We start from the raw sequence: 19,993 nt of genomic DNA, 5'->3' as shown, positions 1-19,993 counted from the left end.
GAGTGCCTTTGAATGGGGTATGGTAGTAGGTGCCAGGCGCACCGGTTTGAGTACGTCAAGAACTGCAACACTGCTGTGAAGTCAACATGAGCCAGCATCCCTGTGGAATGCTTTCTACAGCTTGTAGGGTCCATGCCCAACGAATTGAAGCTGTTCTGAGGGCAAAGGGAGGGTGGTGCAACTCAATATTACGAAGGTGTTCCTAATGTTTGGTATGCTCAGTAAATACCGATGTATTCTTGACCAATAAAACGTATAAATGCCTCATGAGCTTAGTTCAACTGTTGTACACCATCAACACCCAAAATAGAAGCTTGTTTAACTCCAATGTTTGTAAACTACGTAAATGTAAACAATCACTGTATAGCCTCAAAACATGGTTAAAACTATAATTTTGATATCATGGATGATAAGTCCTTGTATCTCTAGACCATCCCTCAGCTTTTTACCAAAACAGAGGCAGGATGCCACTTTGTTATTGTTTCAACTACGGATTCTAGCTTCAAGGCTCTGACTCAACCTCCATTGATCCTGTTTCATACATATGGGTTGATACATGGTTCAATGCACAGATAAGGCTCTGACTCACTCACTCAACCTTTAGGCATAGTGTTTGCCCGCTACATCCTGACGGGCTGCTGGAAGAACCTGATGGACACCCTGTCCACCCCCCTGACGGGGCGCATGGTGGGCAGCTCCAAGGGCCTGGCCTTCATGCTGGGCGCTGAGGGGCTGAAGGAGCAGAGCCAGAGGGAGAGAGACACCGTCTGTCTCAGCCTGGATGGACTACGCAAGGCAGCCAGGCTCAGCTGTGCTCTAGGTAACAGGACCCAACACCATGGTGACTGGAGATAATGCCTGACTGACGATAATCCCTAAACAGGAAGGATGTAGTAAACCCATTAGCTAGTGTGTTTACATCCAAGGCAGGCTGGATCAAAGTATTTGAAAGAAAACAAAAACGATTTGATCACAGGTCTGGTATAGAGATGTTTCCAGAAAGATGTTTTAAGATAATCATATTCCTGAATACTTAGGAGGCCTATTTGTGTAGCTATTGAAAATAGAGACTGTATGATCCTGTATGAATTAAGACCATAAAGTGTTGTGATTCTCCATTTGGCTGCAGATGCTGCTATTGGCCAGGCGCTCTGTGACAGGTGGGATAGTCCCTCCCAGCCCAGCTTGTCTTATTTACCGTCATATCTAATGAATATTCATGCATTCTCTAGGTGTGGCTGCCAATTGTGCATGTGCTCTGGCCCAGATGGCGGCAGCCTCGTGTGTGCAGGAGGAGAAGGAGGAGAGGCAGGTGGGCGGGTCTGGAGATGCCATCACACAAGGTACATAACATACCATGCTGTCTGTACATAGCGGTTCAATGGACTGTTTCAAACTAAGACACCCACTGTACTATAAAACTACTGTAAACGCAAACAATTACTTTGGATTTGTCATTATTGCACAAGACAGGATATTTCAGAAAAGATCCCATTGTCACATTTTGTTTTTGGAGTGGTGCTGGGATCTGTTCTGATCCTGTGTGTGTTCCCAGTCAAGCAGCGTGTGGAGCAGAAGCTGGAGCAGATGGGACGTCCTCAGGGGGTGCGGCTGCACACGGCCCATGTGCTCTGCATGGAGGCCATCTTCAACGTCGGCCTGGAAATGGGCAGCCACAACCAGGACTGCTGGCCCCACGTCTTCAGGTAACACAGCCAAGCTGTGGCAGAGCTGGCGATGCAGAGAGAGAAGAAGAAACCCTCTCCATAACAACTCAGAAAAGGCTGAGACAGGCATTCATGACAGCGTAGGACGGTGGATGCATTCATGACAGCGTAGGACGGTGGATGCATTCATGACAGCGTAGGACGGTGGATGCATTCATGACAGCGTAGGACGGTGGATGCATTCATGACAGCGTAGGACGGTGGATGCATTCATGACAGCGTAGGACGGTGGATGCATTCATGACAGCGTAGGACGGTGGATGCATTCATGACAGCGTAGGACGGTGGATGCATTCATGACAGCGTAGGACGGTGGATGCATTCATGACAGCGTAGGACGGTGGATGCATTCATGACAGCGTAGGACGGTGGATTCTTGGTACAGTTGCAGCCACAGGTTAATAACACTCATCTCTGTAACGACACTGAACAATACAGTAGCGTACCTGTCTCTGTCTACCCAGGGTTAGTGAATATGTCAGCTCTCTGGAGCACAGCCATTTCAGCGACGGAAGCTCCCAGGCCACCATGACCATCACCCAAGCCCAGCAGGCCGTAGATCTGGGGCTGGATTTGTGCGGCGAGGCCAGTCCGGACAGAGAGCTGGCCCTGAGCAGCCAGCTGGTCATTCAGCCCCAGTCCATCCAGGAGCTGCTGAGGGAGAGCAGCAGGGGGAAAGACCTGGACCGCAGCCTGATGACAGGGACCAGTGCATCCAAGGCCGTCTGCACTCTATCTACACAGGCAGACAGGTACTGCATTATAGGCTGCAGGACTGTAATGTTTTGTCCACTGTGTCTGAATCACATACTCGGTTTCATATTGTAATTTCATTGACTTTCATGTCTGAATAGCAATATAAAACAATGTAGTTGCTGTTGACGGAATGCTACTAGGCTGAAACAAATGTTGTAATTTAAGTCAGTAACAAATCATTGTAAAGAAAGTAGCCACCAGATGGCAGTGTGGATCAAGCGCAGCTCAAATACTTGAAAGTTTGACCCAGGCCAGTACTGCTGCATTTACACATGCAGGCCAATTCTGATATTTTTCCACTAATTGGTCTCTTGACCAATCACATAAGATCTTTTCACTTCAGATCTTTTTTTAGAGCTGATCTAATTGGTCAAAAGATCAGAATTGGTCTGCCTGTGTAAACGCAGCTTATGATTTGCTGCTATTGATTGTACGGTACAAAGAATCACATGGTCATGCAGCATGTTCTCTTCTGGACATAGGCCATGATGGATGAGCTATAGCCTGATGGTTGAGAGAATGCCAAGAGTGTGCAAAGCTGTCATCAAGGCAAAGGGTGGCTACTTTGAAATATATAAAATATAGTTTAATTTGTTTAACAATTATTTGGTTACTACATGATTCCATATGTGTTATTTCATAGTTTTGACATCTATAGTAAATAGTAAAAAATAAAGAAAAACCCTTGAATGAGTAGGTGTGTCCAAACTTTTGACTGGTACTTTACATAAGCACTGGGCTTCTTTTAGTGAAAATAATAAAATCCCTTTTATCTAGCAGATGTTCCACTGTCCTAATAGTCCCACAGATTTCCATTTGGCTGGTGGGGATTCCTTTCTGCTGTTTGAAGAATACATTGACAATCATTTGCTCTTCACTGTGTGTCCTTTTTGCAGGTTATTTGAGGACTCCGTCTGTAAGCTGAACTTGGTTGGCCTGGTGGGTTTCCTGCACCAGCTGAGGAAGGCATCTCAGTCCCAGCTCTTTGAATCAGTCACTGAGACAGGAGACTATTCCTTAGCCATGCCAGGTACCAAACACAACACACTGTCGTTCCCAACAGACCCAGGTCAAAACCCTGGGTCAAATTAGCCCAGTACAATGGAACAGTCCCAAAAGTGGTAATCAAAAGTTAAACACAGGTCTGATCCACAATGTTCATGGAAAAATACCCTTTTACAGGAGCAATGAACCATCATGTTGCCTTTGTCTTTATAGGAGAGGCCAAGTCCACCATGGACAGGCGTAGTGCCCTGCACCTGTTCCGCCTGGGGGAGGCCATGCTGCGGATCGTGAGGAATAAGACCAGACCCCTGCTGCACATGATGAGGGCCTGGAGCGTAGTGGCACCCCACCTGGTGGAGGTAGGAGCAACACACCTGGGTAGGAGCAACACACCTGGGTAGGAGCAACACACCTGGGTAGGAGCAACACACCTGGGTAGGAGCAACACACCTGGGTAGGAGCAACACACCTGGGTAGGAGCAACACACCTGGGTAGGAGCAACACACCTGGGTAGGAGCAACACACCTGGGTAGGAGCAACACACCTGGGTAGGAGCAACACACCTGGTGGAGGTAGGAGCAACACACCTGGTGGAGGTAGGAGCAACACACCTGGTGGAGGTAGGAGCAACACACCTGGTGGAGGTAGGAGCAACACACCTGGTGGAGGTAGGAGCAACACACCTGGTGGAGGTAGGAGCAACACACCTGGTGGAGGTAGGAGCAACACACCTGGGTAGGAGCTACACACCTGGGTAGGAGCAACACACCTGGGTAGGAGCAACACACCTGGTGGAGGTAGGAGCAACACACCTGGTGGAGGTAGGAGCAACACACCTGGTGGAGGTAGGAGCAACACACCTGGTGGAGGTAGGAGCAACACACCTGGTGGAGGTAGGAGCAACACACCTGGTGGAGGTAGGAGCAACACACCTGGTGGAGGTAGGAGCAACACACCTGGTGGGGGTAGGAGCAACACACCTGGTGGGGGTAGGAGCAACACACCTGGTGGGGGTAGGAGCAACACACCTGGTGGGGGTAGGAGCAACACACCTGGTGGGGGTAGGAGCAACACACCTGGTGGAGGTAGGAGCAACACCTGGGTAGGAGAAACACACCTGGTGGAGGTAGGAGCAACACACCTGGGTAGGAGCAACACACCTGGTGGAGGTAGGAGCAACACACCTGGTGGAGGTAGGAGCAACACACCTGGTGGAGGTAGGAGCAACACACCTGGTGGAGGTAGGAGCAACACACCTGGTGGAGGTAGGAGCAACACACCTGGGTAGCAGCAACACACCAGGGTAGGAGAAACACACCTGGGTAGGAGAAACACACCTGGTGGAGGTAGGAACAACATACAGGTAGGAGAAACACACCTGGGTAGGAGCAGCACACAGGTAGAAGCAGCACACCTGGTGGAGGTAGGAGCACCACACCTGGGTAGGAGAAACACACAGGTAGGAGCAGCACACCTGCTGGAGGTAGGAGCACCACACCTGGGTAGGAGAAACACACAAGTAGGAGCAGCACACCTGCTGGAGGTAGGAGCACCACACCTGGGTAGAAGAAACACACAGGTAGGAGAAATACACCTGGTGGAGATAGGAACAACACACCTGGGTAGGAGCAACACACAGGTAGCAGCACCACACCTGGGTAGGAGCAGCACACAGGTAGAAGCAGCACACCTGCTGGAGGTAGGAGCACCACACCTCGGTAGGAGAAACACACAGGTAGGAGAAATACACCTGGTGGAGGTAGGAGCTCAGGGACTACGTCTCAACTGTGTGGCCTCCTTTGCTTATGTCCTCTCCTCCGCGATCACTGATCTGGCGTGGCCTAACAGGTTCACCCTTTCTGCAGGTTAAATTAGGCATATATTGTTCTCAGTTCTGTTTATCTCTCTCTCCTCTGAGGCTGCCTGCCACAAAGAGCGCCATGTATCCCAGAAGGCTGTGTCCTTCATCCATGATGTTCTGATGGAGGTGCTGACCAGCTGGGCAGAGCTTCCTCACTTCCACTTTAACGAGGCGCTCTTCAGACCCTTCGAACACATCATGCAGCTGGAGCTGTGTGACGAGGACGTGCAGGACCAGGTTAGTTGTCTCCTACACACACAAGGCCTCCTTAATACCCTCTTATAATTAGTTGACCCGGTAGTTAAGGTCCTACTGTTTGTCCGTCAGGTAGTCACATCCATAGGGGAGCTGGTAGAGATGTGTTCCCCTCAGATCCAGTCTGGCTGGAGACCTCTATTCAGTGCCCTGAGGACCGTGCATGGGACAGACATGAAAGACTACCTGATAGGAGAATACTCCATGGGTATGTATGTCTGACAGGCAGCCTAGTCTTAGAGTTTATTACATCTCAATGTTTCTGTGTATTATTGTATTCCCCAATGTACTGCACAGGTAACATATTTCTGTTGTCACATACTGTTTCTCTGGGTTGTCTGTGGAGTTAGGTTGGAGCCTTGTCTCCTCTCTCTAAGGAGATTCCTGTCTCTTTGAGGTTGTTTTCTGCATCGTCTCTAATGCAGGGAAGTCTCAGGCACCTGTGTTTGATGTCTTTGAAGCGTTTATCAACACAGACAACATTCAGGTGTTCGCCAACGCAGCAACTGACTACATCATGTGCCTTATCAAGTTTGTCAAAGGTTTAGGTAAGTCAGGTAAATGAGATGGTTACATGATTTTCTCTGTGGGTGTGTAATACTATTGTCATGATCATCAAATTTCTAGACGGAGACATTGAATGTTCATGTTATTTGGTAAGATATAATGGAAATGATTACTCTGGGTGCCATCAAACACGGGTGCCTTGTTCCCAGGAGAAGTGGACTATAAGGAGATTGGGGACTGTGTCAGTGCCACTGGCTACAGTTCTACAGACCTGTGCCTCCCTGCTCTGGACTACCTGAGGAAGTGCTCCCAGGTAGAAAATCACTGGCCCATGGGCCACCTTAGCTATTTCCAATGTGTGTCACACTAAAATGAGTCCTCTTATCAGACGGGCTTCCAGAAAGTCTATTAAAATGGATAAATAAAGGGTCACAACCCTGCTACAGGAAGACTTTTCCCATCTACTTATAATGATGTTTTCTGTTGCAGTTACTTGCCAAAATCTACAAGATGCCTTCTAAGCCAGTGTTCCTGGGAGCCCGGCTGGCCAGCCTGCCCATGAGGGCCCAGGAAAGGTCTGTCAGCAGTGAGGATGGCATGGACTGTGTCCTGGCTGAGTTTGATGATGACACAGGCCTGATCCAGGTGTGGATCCTGCTGCTGGAGCAGCTGACTGGAGTGGTATCTAACTGCCCCTGGGAGCACCAGCCCCCCACCCTGGAACTGCTGTTTGAACTTCTCAGAGAGCTCACCAACTTACCAGGTGAGAAGAGATACCTTGACACCACAGGACAGGTCCGATTCTACACTATCTGCTGGAGTTTGGTTTTACATGGTCTGGGTGATTATCTTCTAAAAGTCACATAATCTAGATTAACGTAGCCTACATGAAAACCAAACGGCAGTTCTTTTCTTCACCTCCATAGGACCGGGCTTTGCCATATTCTCCGTGATCCAGCTTCTTCTTCCTGTGATGTCACTCTGGCTGCAGCGTAGCCATGGTGACCAGGCGTACTGGGACATAGCCGCAACCAACTTCAAGCACGCCATTGGGCTGTGCTGTGAGCTGGTGGTGGAGCACATTCAAAGCTTCATCCACTCAGGTACAGTGGCCATGGAATGACAAAGGAAATGACCTCTGAGTGGTGGTCGAACATGGTGTACAGACAAGAGGTGGGCAGGGAAAACCTGATCCTGACTCATGTTCTGAGATGCTTGATACATCCCCCACTGGGTTCAGACGTCAGTTCAACATCTAGTTTTTATTTACATTTGGTTGAGTTGTCAACTAACGTGAATTCTATGTGAAATCAACAAAAAAATTCACCATGTCATTGTATTTAGGTTAAAAGTTGGGTGAAAAAAAAGACGGAATTCCCTTACGTTGATGACTTTTTGCAAATCCAATCAGGTTACCACGTTGATTCAACATCACATTACATTTTTTTGTTGAAATGACATGGAAAAACAATTCAACCAGTTTTTCTCCAGTGGGACGGCCCCAGATCCTGGTTGTGCCTCTGTCCATATCCTTCATATCTCTGTGATCCTATAGATATTGGCTATGAGAATCTGATCAACCTGATGCTGAAGGACCTCTTCAAGCTGCTGGTGGCCTGTGTGGCTGAACCTGCTGAGACTATCTCTAGAGTGGGCTGCTCCTGCATCAGGTGACCACACAGACACACACATAATGTGTATGACTGAGCTGTAGGTGACAGGTGTGTTTGTCTCTTCCTGTGGCAGGTATGTGTTGGTGACGGTAGGCCCAGTCTTCACTGAGGAGATGTGGCATCTGGCCTGCTGTTCCCTGCAGGATGCCTTCTCTGCCACCCTGGAGCCTGTCAAGGTCTTATATTGTTATCTATATATACAATGCATTCGGGAAGTATTCAGACCCCTTCCCTTTTTCCACATTTTGTTACATTACAGCCTTATTCTAAAATGGATTAAATGAAATGTTTTCCTCATCAAGCTTCGCACAATACCCCCATAATGACAAAGTGAAAACAGGTTTCGAATACATTTTTGCAAATGTATTAAAAACAGAATTACTTTATTTACATAAGTATTTAGACCCTTTTCTATGAGACTCATAATAATATATTTAATATTTTTTTGAATGATAATGGCGCCAGAGGGGATGGCTGCCATTTTACGGGCTCCTAACCAACTGTGCTATTTGTTTTGTTTTTTAGTATTGTTTGTAACTCATTTTGTACGTAATGTTGCTGATACCGTCTCTTATGACCGAAAAGAGCTTCTGGACATCAGAACATAAAGAAAAAAATCTTAATGAGTCTGACGCGAAGGATATACTGCTTTGTCGAGACAAGGCCCAAATCCCCGTCATCCGCGTGAAGAAAAGACGGAGAAAAGGGGGGAGGAGGTCGGGTGCCTTGTGAGAACACTACCTTCCGTATTATTGGCCAACGTGTAATCATTGGAAAACAAACTGGACGTTCTACGATTTAAGAATATCCTACCAAACAGGACATTAAAAACTGTAATATCTTATGTTTCACCAGACATGGCTAAACAACGACACGGATAATATAGAGCTGGCTGGTTTCTCCGTGCATCGGCAGGACAGAGCAGCTACGTCTGGTAAGACGAGGGGTGGGGGTGTGTGTCTTTTTGTCAATAACTGCTGGTGCGCGAAGTCTAATATTAAAGAAGTCTCGAGGTATTGCTCGCTTGAGGTAGAATACCTCATTATAAGCTGTAGACCACACTATCTGCCAAAGGAGTTCTCATAAATATTATTCATTGCCATCTATTTACCACCACAAACCGATGCTGGCACTAAGACCGCACTCAACGAGCTGTATAAGGCCATAAGCAAACAAGAAAATGCTCATCCAGAAGCGACACTTTTAGTGGCCAGGGACATTAATGACGGCAAACTTAAATCCATTTGACCTAATTTCTACCAATATGTCACATGAGCAACCAGACGGAAAAAAACTCTAGACCACCTTTACCCCACACACAGAGACTCAGATGATGCAGATGCTACACTACAGGACTATTTTGCTAGCACAGACGGGAATATGTTCTGGGATTCCTCCAATGGCATTGAGGAGTATACCACCTCAGTCACCGGCTTCATCAATAAGTGCATCGACGACGTCGTCCCCACAGTGACCGTACGTACATATCCCAACCACATATCCCTCAGACGAACCATCAAACAGGCAAAGAGTCAATACAGGACCAAGATTGAATCCTACTACACCGGCTCTGAAGCTCGTCGGATGTGGCAGGGCTTGAAAACTATTACGGATTACAAAGGGAAACCCAGCCACGAGCTGCCCAGTGGCGTGAGCCTACCAGACGAGCTAAATGCCTTTTATGCTTGCTTCGAGGCACGCAACACTGAAGCATTCATGAGAGCACCAGCTGTTCCAGACGACTGTGTTATCACGTTCCGTAGCCGATGTGAGCAAAAACATTCACGAAGCCGCGGGGCCAGACGGAATACCAGGACATGTACTCAAAGCATGCGCGGACCAACTGGCAAGTGTCTTCACTGACATTTTCAACCTCTCCTCTCCTAAGACCTACATGTTTCAAACAGACCACAATGGTGCCTGTGCCCAAGAACACTAAGGTAACCTGCCTAAATTATTACAGCCTCGTAGCACTCACGTCGGTAGCCATGAAGTGCTTTGAAAGCCTGGACATTGCTCACATCAACACCATCGTGCCAGAAACCCCAATTCGCAAACCGCCCCAACAGATCCACAGATGACGCAATCTCAATCGCACTTCACACTGCCCTTTCTTACCTGGACAAAAGGAACACCTTTGTGAGAATGCTATTAATTGACTACAGCTTAGCATTCAACACCATAGTGCCCTCAAAGCTCATCAATAAGCTAAGGACCCTGGGACTAAACACCTCCCTCTGCAACTAGATCCTGGACTTCCTGACGGGCCGCCCCTAGGTGAGAGACAGCCTATAGGGAGGAGGTCAGAGACCTGGCAGTGTGATGCCAGGACAACAACATCTCCCTCAATGTGAGCAAGACAAAGGAGCTGATCATGGACTATAGGAAAAGGAGGGCCAAACGGGTCCAAATCACCAACAAACTATCATGGTCCAAACACACCAAGACAGTTGTGAAGAGGGCACGACAACACCTCCAGATCAGGAGACTGATCAAAAATATTTGGCATGGGTCCCCAGATCCTACAAGTTCTACAGCTGCACCATCGAGAGCATCCTGACCAGTTGCATCACCGCCTGGTATGGCAACTGGGGCCAAGCTTCCTGACATCTAGGACCTATATACTAGGCGGTGTCAGAGGAAGGCCCAAAACATTGTCAAGGCTCCAGTCACCCAAGTCATAGACTGTTCTCTCTGCTACCGCACGGCAAGCAGTACCGGAGCGCCAAGTCTAGGACCAAAAGGCTCCTTAACAACTTCTACCCCCAAGCCATAAGACTGCTGAACAATTACTCAAATGGCCACCCAGACTATTTACAACTAACCTGTACCCCTTCACACTGACCCGGTACCTCCTTATGTAATTTTCTTGTTACTTTTTGATTATCTATGTTATTTATTTTTTACTTAAGAAAATATTTATTAAATATACTAATCTCTATTTCTTGAACTGCATTGTTGGTTAACGGCTTGTAAGTAAGCATTTCACAGTAAGGTCTACACCTGTTGTATTCGGCGCATGATTTGATTTGGAAAGGCACACACTTCTATATAAGGTCCCACAGTTGACAGTTTGTCAAAGCAAAAACCAAGCCATGAGGTCGAAGGAATTGTCCGTAGAGCTCCGAGACAGGATTGTGTCAAGGCACAGATCTGGGGAAGGGTACCAAAACATTTATGAAGCATTGAAGGTCGACAAGAACACAGTGGCTTCCATCATTCTTAAATGGAAGAAGTTTGAAACCACCAAGACTCTTCCTAGAGCTGGCCACCCAGCCAAACTGAGCAATTGGGGGAGAAGGGCCTTGGTCAGGGAGGTGAACAAGACCCCGATGATCACTCTTACAGAGATCCAAAGTTCCTCTGTGGAGATGGGAGAACCTTCCAGAAGGACAACCATCTCTGCAGCACTCCACCATCAGGCCTTTATGGTAGAGTGGCCAGACAGAATCCACTCCTCAGTAAAAGGCACATGACAGCCCGCTTGGAGTTGGCCAAAAGGCACTTAATCTTGTTTCTCATTGAGAATCCTTTATCTGGTCTGATGAAACCAAGATTGAACTCTTTGGCCTGAATGCCAAGTGTCACATCTGGAGGAAACCTGGCACCATCCCTACGGTGAAGCATGGTGGTGGCAGCATCATACTGTGGGGATGTTTTTAGGCGGCAGGGACTGGAAGACTAGTCAGGGTCGAGGGAAAGATGAACGGAGCAAAGTACAGAGAGATCCTTGATGAAAACCTGCTCCAGAGCGCTCAGGACCTCCGACTAGGGCAAAGGTTCCCCTTCCAACAGGACAACAACCCTAAGCACACAGCCAAGACAGCGCAGGAATGGGTTCGGGATAAGTCTCTAAATGTCCTTGAGAGGCCCAGCCAGAGCCCGGACTTGAACCCGATCGAACAGCTCTGAGAGACCTGAAAATAGCTGTGCAGCGACAATCCCCATCCAACCTGACAGAGTTTAAGAGGATCTGCAGAGAAGTAACAGGTGTGCCAAGCTTCTAGCGTCATACCCAAGAAGACTCAAGGCTGTAATCGCTGCCAATGGTGCTTCAACAAGGTACTGAGTAAAGGGTCTGAATACTTATGAAAATGTATATTATTTTAGATTTTTTTTTATACATTTGCAAAAATGTCTTAAAACCAGTTTTTGCTTAGTCATTATTGGGTATTGTGTGTAGATTAATGAGGAAAACAAACTATTTAATTCATTTTAGAATAAGGCTATAACGTAACAAAATGTGGGAAAGTCAAGGGATCTGGATACTTTCCAAATGCACTGAATGTATTGTCTTAAATAGTTACATTTTAGTGACAACATATTCACTTAGTGAAGGCCACATGACTGACAATGAATGAATGTAACAACCATGTCTCCGTCACTGGCAAATACAGTCATGGGTGGTAACTCTAAAGCTCACTCGAAAGGCACCCTGTGAAATGTGCAAATAAGGCTTAAAACCGTATAACAGGGCAATTTAAATTCCGGTCCTGGAGGGACGAAACATTTCTGGGTTTAGATTTTTTTATGGTTCTTCAAAGAACCGTCCCATTTATGGTTCTTCAGAAACCTTAAAATGGTTCCCCTATGGCATCACACTCAATAACCTTATTTGGTTCCAATTTATTTTTAAGAGTGTAGTAAAAGTAAATGTCCACTTACTATCATTTTTTATTCTTATTTACAGTACTGTATGTTGGGATTACTGTCATGCATTACTATATTTGTAGATTTTGTTACAGTACTGTATGTTGGGATTACTGTCATTCATTACTTTCTTTTTAGATACAAAATATCCTAGGTGTGTGTGTGTACTTTCACTCTCTCAGCTGTTGATGACTGGGACCACTGTATGAAGTTCCATGTGTCTGATAGGCATGGTTCCGTCAGTGTGCTGTGTGTTCTAGATCATGTTGACTTGATCACATTTTATGTAACCTTGTGCTCCAGACTGTACAGCTTCAGCATACTGTCGTGGCCAAAAGGTTTGAGAATGACACAAATATTAATTTCCACAATGTTTGCTGCTTCAGTGTCTAGATATATTTGTCAGATGTTACTATGGAATACTGAAGTATAATTACAAGCATTTCATAAGTGTCAAACGCTTTTATTGACAATTACATGAAGTTGATGCAAAGAGTCAATATTTGCAGTGTTGACTCTTCTTTTTCAAGACCTCTGCTATCTGCCCTGGCATGCTGTCAATTAACTTCTGGGCCACTTCTGACTGATTGCAGCCCATTCTTGCATAATCAATGCTTGGAGTTTGTCAGAATGTGTGGGTTTTTGTTTGTCCACCCGCCTCTTGAGGATTGACCAAGTTCTCAATGGGATTAAGGTCTGGGGAGTTTCCTGGCCATGGACCCAAAATATCAATGTTTTGTTCCCCGAGCCACGTAGTTATCACTTTTGCCTTATGGCAAGGTGCTCCATCATGCTGGAAAAGGCATTGTTCATCACCAAACTGTTACTGGATGGTTGGGAGAAGTTGCTCTCGGAGGATGTGTTGGTACCATTCTTTATTCATGGCTGTGTTCTTAGGCAAAATTGTGAGTGAGCCCACTCCCTTGACTGAGAAGCACATGAATGGTCTCAGGATGTTTTACTGTTGGCATGACACAGGACTGATGGTAGCGCTCACCTTGTCTTCTCCAGACAAGCTTTTTCCCGGATTCCCCAAACAATCAGAAAGGGGATTCATCAGAGAAAATGACTTTACCCCAGTCCTCAGCAGTCCAATCCCTGTACCTTTTGCAGAATATCAGTCTGTCCCTGATGTTTTTCCTGGAGAGAAGTGGCTTCTTTGCTGCCCTTCTTGACACCAGGCCATCCTCCAAAAGTCTTCGCCTCACTGTGTGTGCGCAGATGCACTCACACCTGCCTGCTGCCATTCCTGAGCAAGCTCTATACTGGTGGTGCCCCGATCCCGCAGCTGAATCAACTTTAGGAGATGGTCCTGGCGCTTGCTGGACTTTCTTGGGCACCCTGAAGCCTTCTTCACAACAATTGAACCGCTCTCCTTGAAGTTCTTGATGATCTGATAAATGGTTGATTTAGGTGCAATCTTACTGGCAGCAATATCCTTGTCTGTGAAGCCCTTTTTGTGCAAAGTAATGATGACGGCATGTGTTTCCTTGCAGTTAACCATGATTGACAGAAGAAGAACAATGATTCCAAGCACCACCCTCCTTTTGAAGCTTCCAGTCTGTTATTTGAACTCAATCAGCATGACAGAGTGATCTCCAGCCTTGTCCTTGTCAACACTCACACCTGTGTTACCGAGAGAATCACTGACATGATGTCAGCTGGTCCTTTTGTGGCAGGGCTGAAATGCAGTGGAAATGTTTTTTGGGGGATTCAGTTCATTTGCATGGCAAAGAGGGACTTTGCAATTAATTGCAATTCATCTGATCACTCTTCATAACATTCTGGAGTATATGCAAATTGCCATCATACAAACTGAGGCAGCAGACTTTGTGAAAATTAATATTTGTGTCATTCTCAAAATTTTAGCCATGACTGTACATGTCAGAGTACTAGAATACATTTGTTGTATTGTGTGTCTGTGTAGAATCTGCTGGTGTGTTTCCGTAGTGGTTCAGCCAGCTCCTCTGGGGACGCCTGTGAGGTTAAGGTGGCCGCCCCGTCCCACTCCCCCTCTGCTGAGGCAGAGTACTGGAGAATTAGAGCCATGGCCCAGCAGGTGACCCTCCACCATACACTCCTGTACATGCAACACTCCTGTACATGCAACACTCCTGTATATACATGTAGATGTGATGGAACTTACACACTTGGAGCGAGATTCATTCACCCCTTTTTGGCTATGCACTATTTAAAGGCAATGTTTCCTTATTTGCAGAGACTGCATATGTCGGCTCAATCGGAAATGACCTTTTAAATGTCAATCACGCTATTACGCAGATCTTCCGTGGTCCAGATTTAATCCAGGCCTAGGCAGCTGCGTTGACACAGGCAGCCCCATTCTCATATTTTTTCTACTAATTGGTCTTTTGACCAATCACATCAGATATTTTTCAGAGCTGATCTGATTGGTCAAAATACCAATTAGTGAAAGAAAGATCAGAATTGGGCTGCCTGTCTAAACGCAGCCGGCGACATGCATGTTGATGTGACATATGTAAATGTGTGGCAGTCTACAATCAAACCTGGGTCAAATACATACTATTCATCAATATAGCTGTTATAATAGCTGTTATTAGACATTTCAAATATCTTGTATTATATCTCAAATCTTCTGTACTGTATGACTATATAGCGGTTGAACGTGAATTCCTGCTGTCTCCTAACTTCCTACTGTCTTTAGGTGTTTATGCTGGACACCCAGTGCTCCCCTAAAACCCCCAACAACAAGGAAGGCTTTGAGCATGCCCAGTCCTGTGTGCTCATCATCGAGCTCCCATCAGACCAGCAATCCAATGGTCACACTCAGAAAAGGTTGGCAACTTTTAATCACATAGCTAGTCTGGTGGCTTTAGTCAGTGGGACAGATTTACTAAACATTTACACCAGGTACAAGCACTGCAAAAACGTAGTAAAGTTGATATATTGTGTGTTCAACCTGTTATTTACAGTACATCGTCAACTTTAAACTGTTGCTCTATTCTAGTCGATTCATACTGTTCTGTTACATTTCATGTCTGGGTTCACAGCCTTTACTCATACTGTTCAGAATGTCGATTTTGAAGTGTAGCATATTCAGACTCATTCCCTCCTTACATGCCTCTGATCTCTCTCTTGTGCTGGACTTGCTGCAGAAAAATAGGGTAAGAGCACTTTGATGATCCATGCCATAATTCTGGTTTACTGGGAGCAGCATTTACACCCACCTTTCTGAGTTCATTACCTGATGTTTCAATGTCATGGACCGTAAAAATAATTATATTCTGTCAACATCTTTTATCGGATGACATAGCTACTGTACAGATGAAGACTTCCGTTGTAGAAATGTACTGTTGAAGCTCAATTCCCATTACATTGTTCGTATTTCTGACAACCAGAGCTACGGTATTGGTAATATAGGCATCTGTTTCCATCAATGGCTTTAACAACCCTTTTCTCCATCTGCCCACAGGATTCCTTTCAGAACTATAGTGGTTAGCTTACTCTCCCACCAAGTGCTGCTCCAGAACCTGTATGACATCCTGCTGGAGGAGTTTGTGAAGCACCCTGGTAATGCTGAGGCCCAGAAGAAGACCACCCCAGTATCTGACCCCAGACAAGCTGGTTTCTTACGCTACATCTCCATGCAGAACCTGGCCATCATCTTCGACCTGCTGCTGGACTCCTACCGCACAGCCCGGGACTTCGACGCACGCCCGGGCCTCAAGTACCTGCTGATGAAGGTGTCTGGGGTGTGTGGCGCTGCCAACCTGTACCGCCAGTCTGCCATGAGCTTCAACATCTACTTCCAGGCCCTGCTGTGTGCCACGCTCACCAACCAGGAGAGCATCACTGCTGAGCTGGTGAAGAAGATCCTGTACGAGGAGGACGAGGGCAGCTCCGACTCCTCCCAGCAGTGCTCTTCTGAGGACGAGGACATCTTTGAGGAGACGGCCCAGGTGAGCCCCCCGCGGGGGAAGGAGAAGCGTAAGTGGAGGGCCACCATCCCCTCACTCAGCATCCAGCCGGTCCCCAGTGCAGACTGGGCCTGGCTGGTCAAGCGGCTGCACAAGCTCTGCATGGACCTCTGCAACAACTACATCCAGATTCACCTGGACCAGGAGAACCTGTTGGATGAGGCAGTGCCTGTCCTCCGGGGAGACCCCCTCTTCCCATCCACCCCCGAGACTCCCACGCCCTCAATGGGAGGCCTTTCCAGCCGGGGAACACCCTCAGACGACGACGTGCGCTCCCACCTGGTGGAGACGCCGTTGGAGGACACCCACAGCCCTACTGCTGGCTACTGCATGGAAAACCTGCAACACCTCAGAGGGGAGAGGACAGACCCAGCGGGCCACAAGAAGGAGTGGTGGGAGAGTGCTGGGAACAAGCTATACACCATCGCCACCGACAAGACCATCACAAAGCTGATGATGGAGTACAAGAAGAGGAAGCAGCAGCAGCACCATACTACTTTCGTGAAGGAGACCAAGGGGGGAGAGAAGAGGGGCGAGGCAGGGACCATGAGGGGCCCAGAGTCCTCCGTCCCACAGAGGCCCCAGCAGCTGTTGAACCCGGGGCCCATGAGACACTCGTTCAGTGCCGGGCCAGAGGTGCTGAGGCAGGAAATCATCAGATCCCGCTCCAGTTCCAGTTCTACAGCCAGCTCCCATAACGTCTCCCTCAGAGACTCAGAGGCTCAGATACAGGTAGGACCACATGCAGGAGAAGCATCACTCAGTCTATGGTCATGGGGGTGATAACAGAAAATACTTTTTGTTTTTGATTAATCCAGTTTTCTTCTTTTCATTATTGAATAAACACATGTTGCACTGAAATGTAAGAGTAATTATCTCTCTCTAGGTGTGGACCAACATGGTTCTGACTATCCTGACTCAGATCCAGCTCCTCCCAGACCCTAGCTTCGTGGCCCTGCAGCCCGCCATGTTCCCCTGCATTAGTCAGCTGACCTGTCACGTGACTGACCTCCAAGTGCGCCAGGCGGTGCGAGAGTGGCTGAGTCGTGTAGGGAGAATGTATGACATCACAATGTGAGGGTTACCCGCCTGCCTTAGATGAGATGGCAGTGTTTTATAGGGGTTACTCAGGCTCAGCCAATGAGAATCTGCGTTGTCACTTTCAGCCGCATTCAGTTTGATTGTAATATATGGGAAGTCATTCAGTTTGATTGTAATATATGGCAAGTCATTGAGTTTGATTGTAATGTATGGGAAGTCATTCAGTTTGATTGTAATATATGGGAAGTCATTCAGTTTGATTGTAATATATGGGAAGTCATTCAGTTTGATTGTAATGTATGGGAAGTCATTGAGTTTGATTGTAATGTATGGGAAGTCATTGAGTTTGATTGTAATGTATGGGAAGTCATTCAGTTTGATTGTAATGTATGGGAAGTCATTCAGTTTGATTGTAATGTATGGGAAGTCATTCAGTTTGATTGTAATGTATGGGAAGTCATTCAGTTTGATTGTAATGTATGGGAAGTCATTCAGTTTGATTGTAATGTATGGGAAGTCATTCAGTTTGATTGTAATGTATGGGAAGTCATTGAGTTTGATTGTAATATATGGGAAGTCATTGAGTTTGATTGTAATATATGGGAAGTCATTGAGTTTGATTGTAATATACAGTGTCACACTTTGCTAGGTTTACTTTAACGCTGTCACTCATGAATGAAATGAAAGTTAGACTTTTACTTTCTGACAAAATGTAATTGTCATGTATTTAAATTTGCTGAAGTACAGTGTCTTCAGAAAGTAATCATACCTCTTGACTTAGTCCACATGTTGTGTTACAGCCTGAATTCAAAATTGATTAAATATATTTTCTCACCCATCAACACACAACACCCCATAATGACGAAGTGAAAACATGTTATTAGAAATGTTTGCAAATGTATTGAAAATTAAGTACAGAAATCTCATTTACATAAGTATTCACACACAATGCATGTTAGAATCACCTTTGGCAGCAATTACAGCTGTGAGTATTTCTGGGTAAGTCTCTAAGAGCTTTCCAAACCTGGATTGTACAATATTGGCACATTTTTTTTTTTAATTCTTCAAGCTCATTGCGGTCATTGCTAGACAGCCATTTTTAAGTCTTGCCGTGGATTCAAGTGATTTAAGTCAACTGTAACTAGGCCAGTCAGGAACATTCAATGTCGTCTTGGAAAGCAACTCCAGTGTATATTTGGTCTTGTGTTTTAGGTTAATGTCCTGCTGAAAGGTGGATTTGTCACCCAGTGTTTGTTGGAAAGCAGACTGAACCAGGTTTTCCTCCAGGATTTTGCCTGTGCTTAGCACTATTCTGTTTATTTTCATCCTAAAAAACTCACTGGTCCTTGCCGATGACAAGCATACCCATAACAGGATGCAGCCACCACCATGCTTGAAAATATGGAGAGTGGTACTCAGTGATGTGTTGGATTGGCCCCAAGAATAACACTTGTTATTCAGGACATAAAGATTGTTTCTTTGCCACATTTTTTGCAGTTTTACTTTAGTGCCTTATTGCAAAGAGGATGCATGTTTTTAAATATTTGCCTTCTGTACACGCTTCCTTTTCACTGTCATTTAGGTTAGTATTGTGGAGTAACTACAATGCTGGACGCCTGTATCTTTGTACTGACAGTGTGTCTTGATACACCATCCAAAATAACTTCCCCATGCTCAAAGGAATATTCAATGTCTGTTTTTATTTTTACCCATCTACCAATGGGTGCGGTTGAATCTGTGTTTGAAATTCATTGCTCGACTGAGGGACCTTACAATAATCTGTATATGTGGTGTACAGAGATGAGGTAGTCAATAAAAAATAATGTTAAGCAGTTATTGCACAAAGTGAGTCCATTCAACGTAGTATGTGACTTGTTAAGCACATTTGTACTCCTGAACTTATATAAGTGTGCCATAACAAAAGGGTTGAAAACTCACTGACTCAAGACATTTCAGCTTTTTGTGAAAATGTCTAAGAACATAAGTCCACTGACATGGGGTATTGTATGTAGGCCAGGGAAACAATCTCAATTCAATCCATTGTAAATGAAAGGCTGTAAAACAACGTGGAAAAAGTCAAGGGGTTTGAATACGTTTGGAAGGCACTGTAGCTGTTTATTGTATACCCCAATTATTAACTACATATTATCAATGCTTTACAACTGAAAATATGCTAATTACATTGAGAGTATATATTTTTAGATGTTTGTTATTTGACTGGATTAACTGTGTCATATGAAATGATTGGTTACAGCTAGCTTTACAAATGTTACTCCCTATGCTTTCAATGGATCTTTCTGCAAAAGGTGGTTTACTTGCATTTACCCTCCACTATACCACTGCCTTAATCCATCCATTAGAAATACAGCCAAAAATCATACTGTATCTAAGCACGCCTGAGATGCTCTCATCAACTAGGTTAATGAGTCTTACTCATCACTGTCCAGTGGGATCAGAAAGTAAATCCACACATGCTGATCCTCATTGAGAGCTGTTGATAAACAACCCAACACATAATGTAAAGGAAACTGGCAGGATGAGGTTTCGTTCACAATCTCAAA

General features: G+C 45.9%; 1 protein-coding gene across 6 annotated transcripts in view; it reads left to right on the top strand.

The window, feature by feature from the left end:
• LOC115152836 (brefeldin A-inhibited guanine nucleotide-exchange protein 3-like) overlaps window positions 1–18,138 on the top strand; it is a 46,366-nt gene extending 28,228 nt beyond the window's left edge. For 2 of the 6 annotated variants that reach the window (XM_029697699.1, XM_029697698.1), the window contains exons 16-34: window positions 605–820; window positions 1,233–1,343; window positions 1,556–1,706; window positions 2,192–2,479; window positions 3,380–3,513; window positions 3,702–3,847; window positions 5,408–5,587; window positions 5,678–5,813; window positions 6,031–6,162; window positions 6,325–6,425; window positions 6,602–6,875; window positions 7,039–7,215; window positions 7,668–7,782; window positions 7,859–7,961; window positions 14,363–14,494; window positions 15,119–15,249; window positions 15,570–15,578; window positions 15,887–17,123; window positions 17,278–18,138. In XM_029697699.1, coding sequence (XP_029553559.1) covers window positions 605–820; window positions 1,233–1,343; window positions 1,556–1,706; window positions 2,192–2,479; window positions 3,380–3,513; window positions 3,702–3,847; window positions 5,408–5,587; window positions 5,678–5,813; window positions 6,031–6,162; window positions 6,325–6,425; window positions 6,602–6,875; window positions 7,039–7,215; window positions 7,668–7,782; window positions 7,859–7,961; window positions 14,363–14,494; window positions 15,119–15,249; window positions 15,570–15,578; window positions 15,887–17,123; window positions 17,278–17,469 — 3,965 coding nt within the window. In that variant the 3' untranslated portion in view covers window positions 17,470–18,138. Of the gene's footprint in view, window positions 1–604; window positions 821–1,232; window positions 1,344–1,555; window positions 1,707–2,191; window positions 2,480–3,379; window positions 3,514–3,701; window positions 3,848–5,407; window positions 5,588–5,677; window positions 5,814–6,030; window positions 6,163–6,321; window positions 6,426–6,601; window positions 6,876–7,038; window positions 7,216–7,667; window positions 7,783–7,858; window positions 7,962–14,362; window positions 14,495–15,118; window positions 15,250–15,569; window positions 15,579–15,886; window positions 17,124–17,277 lie in introns of all 6 variants that reach the window. The other 4 variants (XM_029697701.1, XM_029697700.1, XM_029697703.1 and 1 more) reach the window with 4 other exon arrangements.
• The last annotated feature ends 1,855 nt before the right edge of the window (window positions 18,139–19,993 follow it).

Source organism: Salmo trutta, chromosome 18 (assembly GCF_901001165.1).
Source record: "Salmo trutta chromosome 18, fSalTru1.1, whole genome shotgun sequence".
In the NCBI taxonomy this organism is placed as follows: domain Eukaryota; kingdom Metazoa; phylum Chordata; class Actinopteri; order Salmoniformes; family Salmonidae; genus Salmo; species Salmo trutta.
Note: the sequence above shows the minus strand (reverse complement) of the source record. Positions and strands in the feature narration are given on the sequence as shown.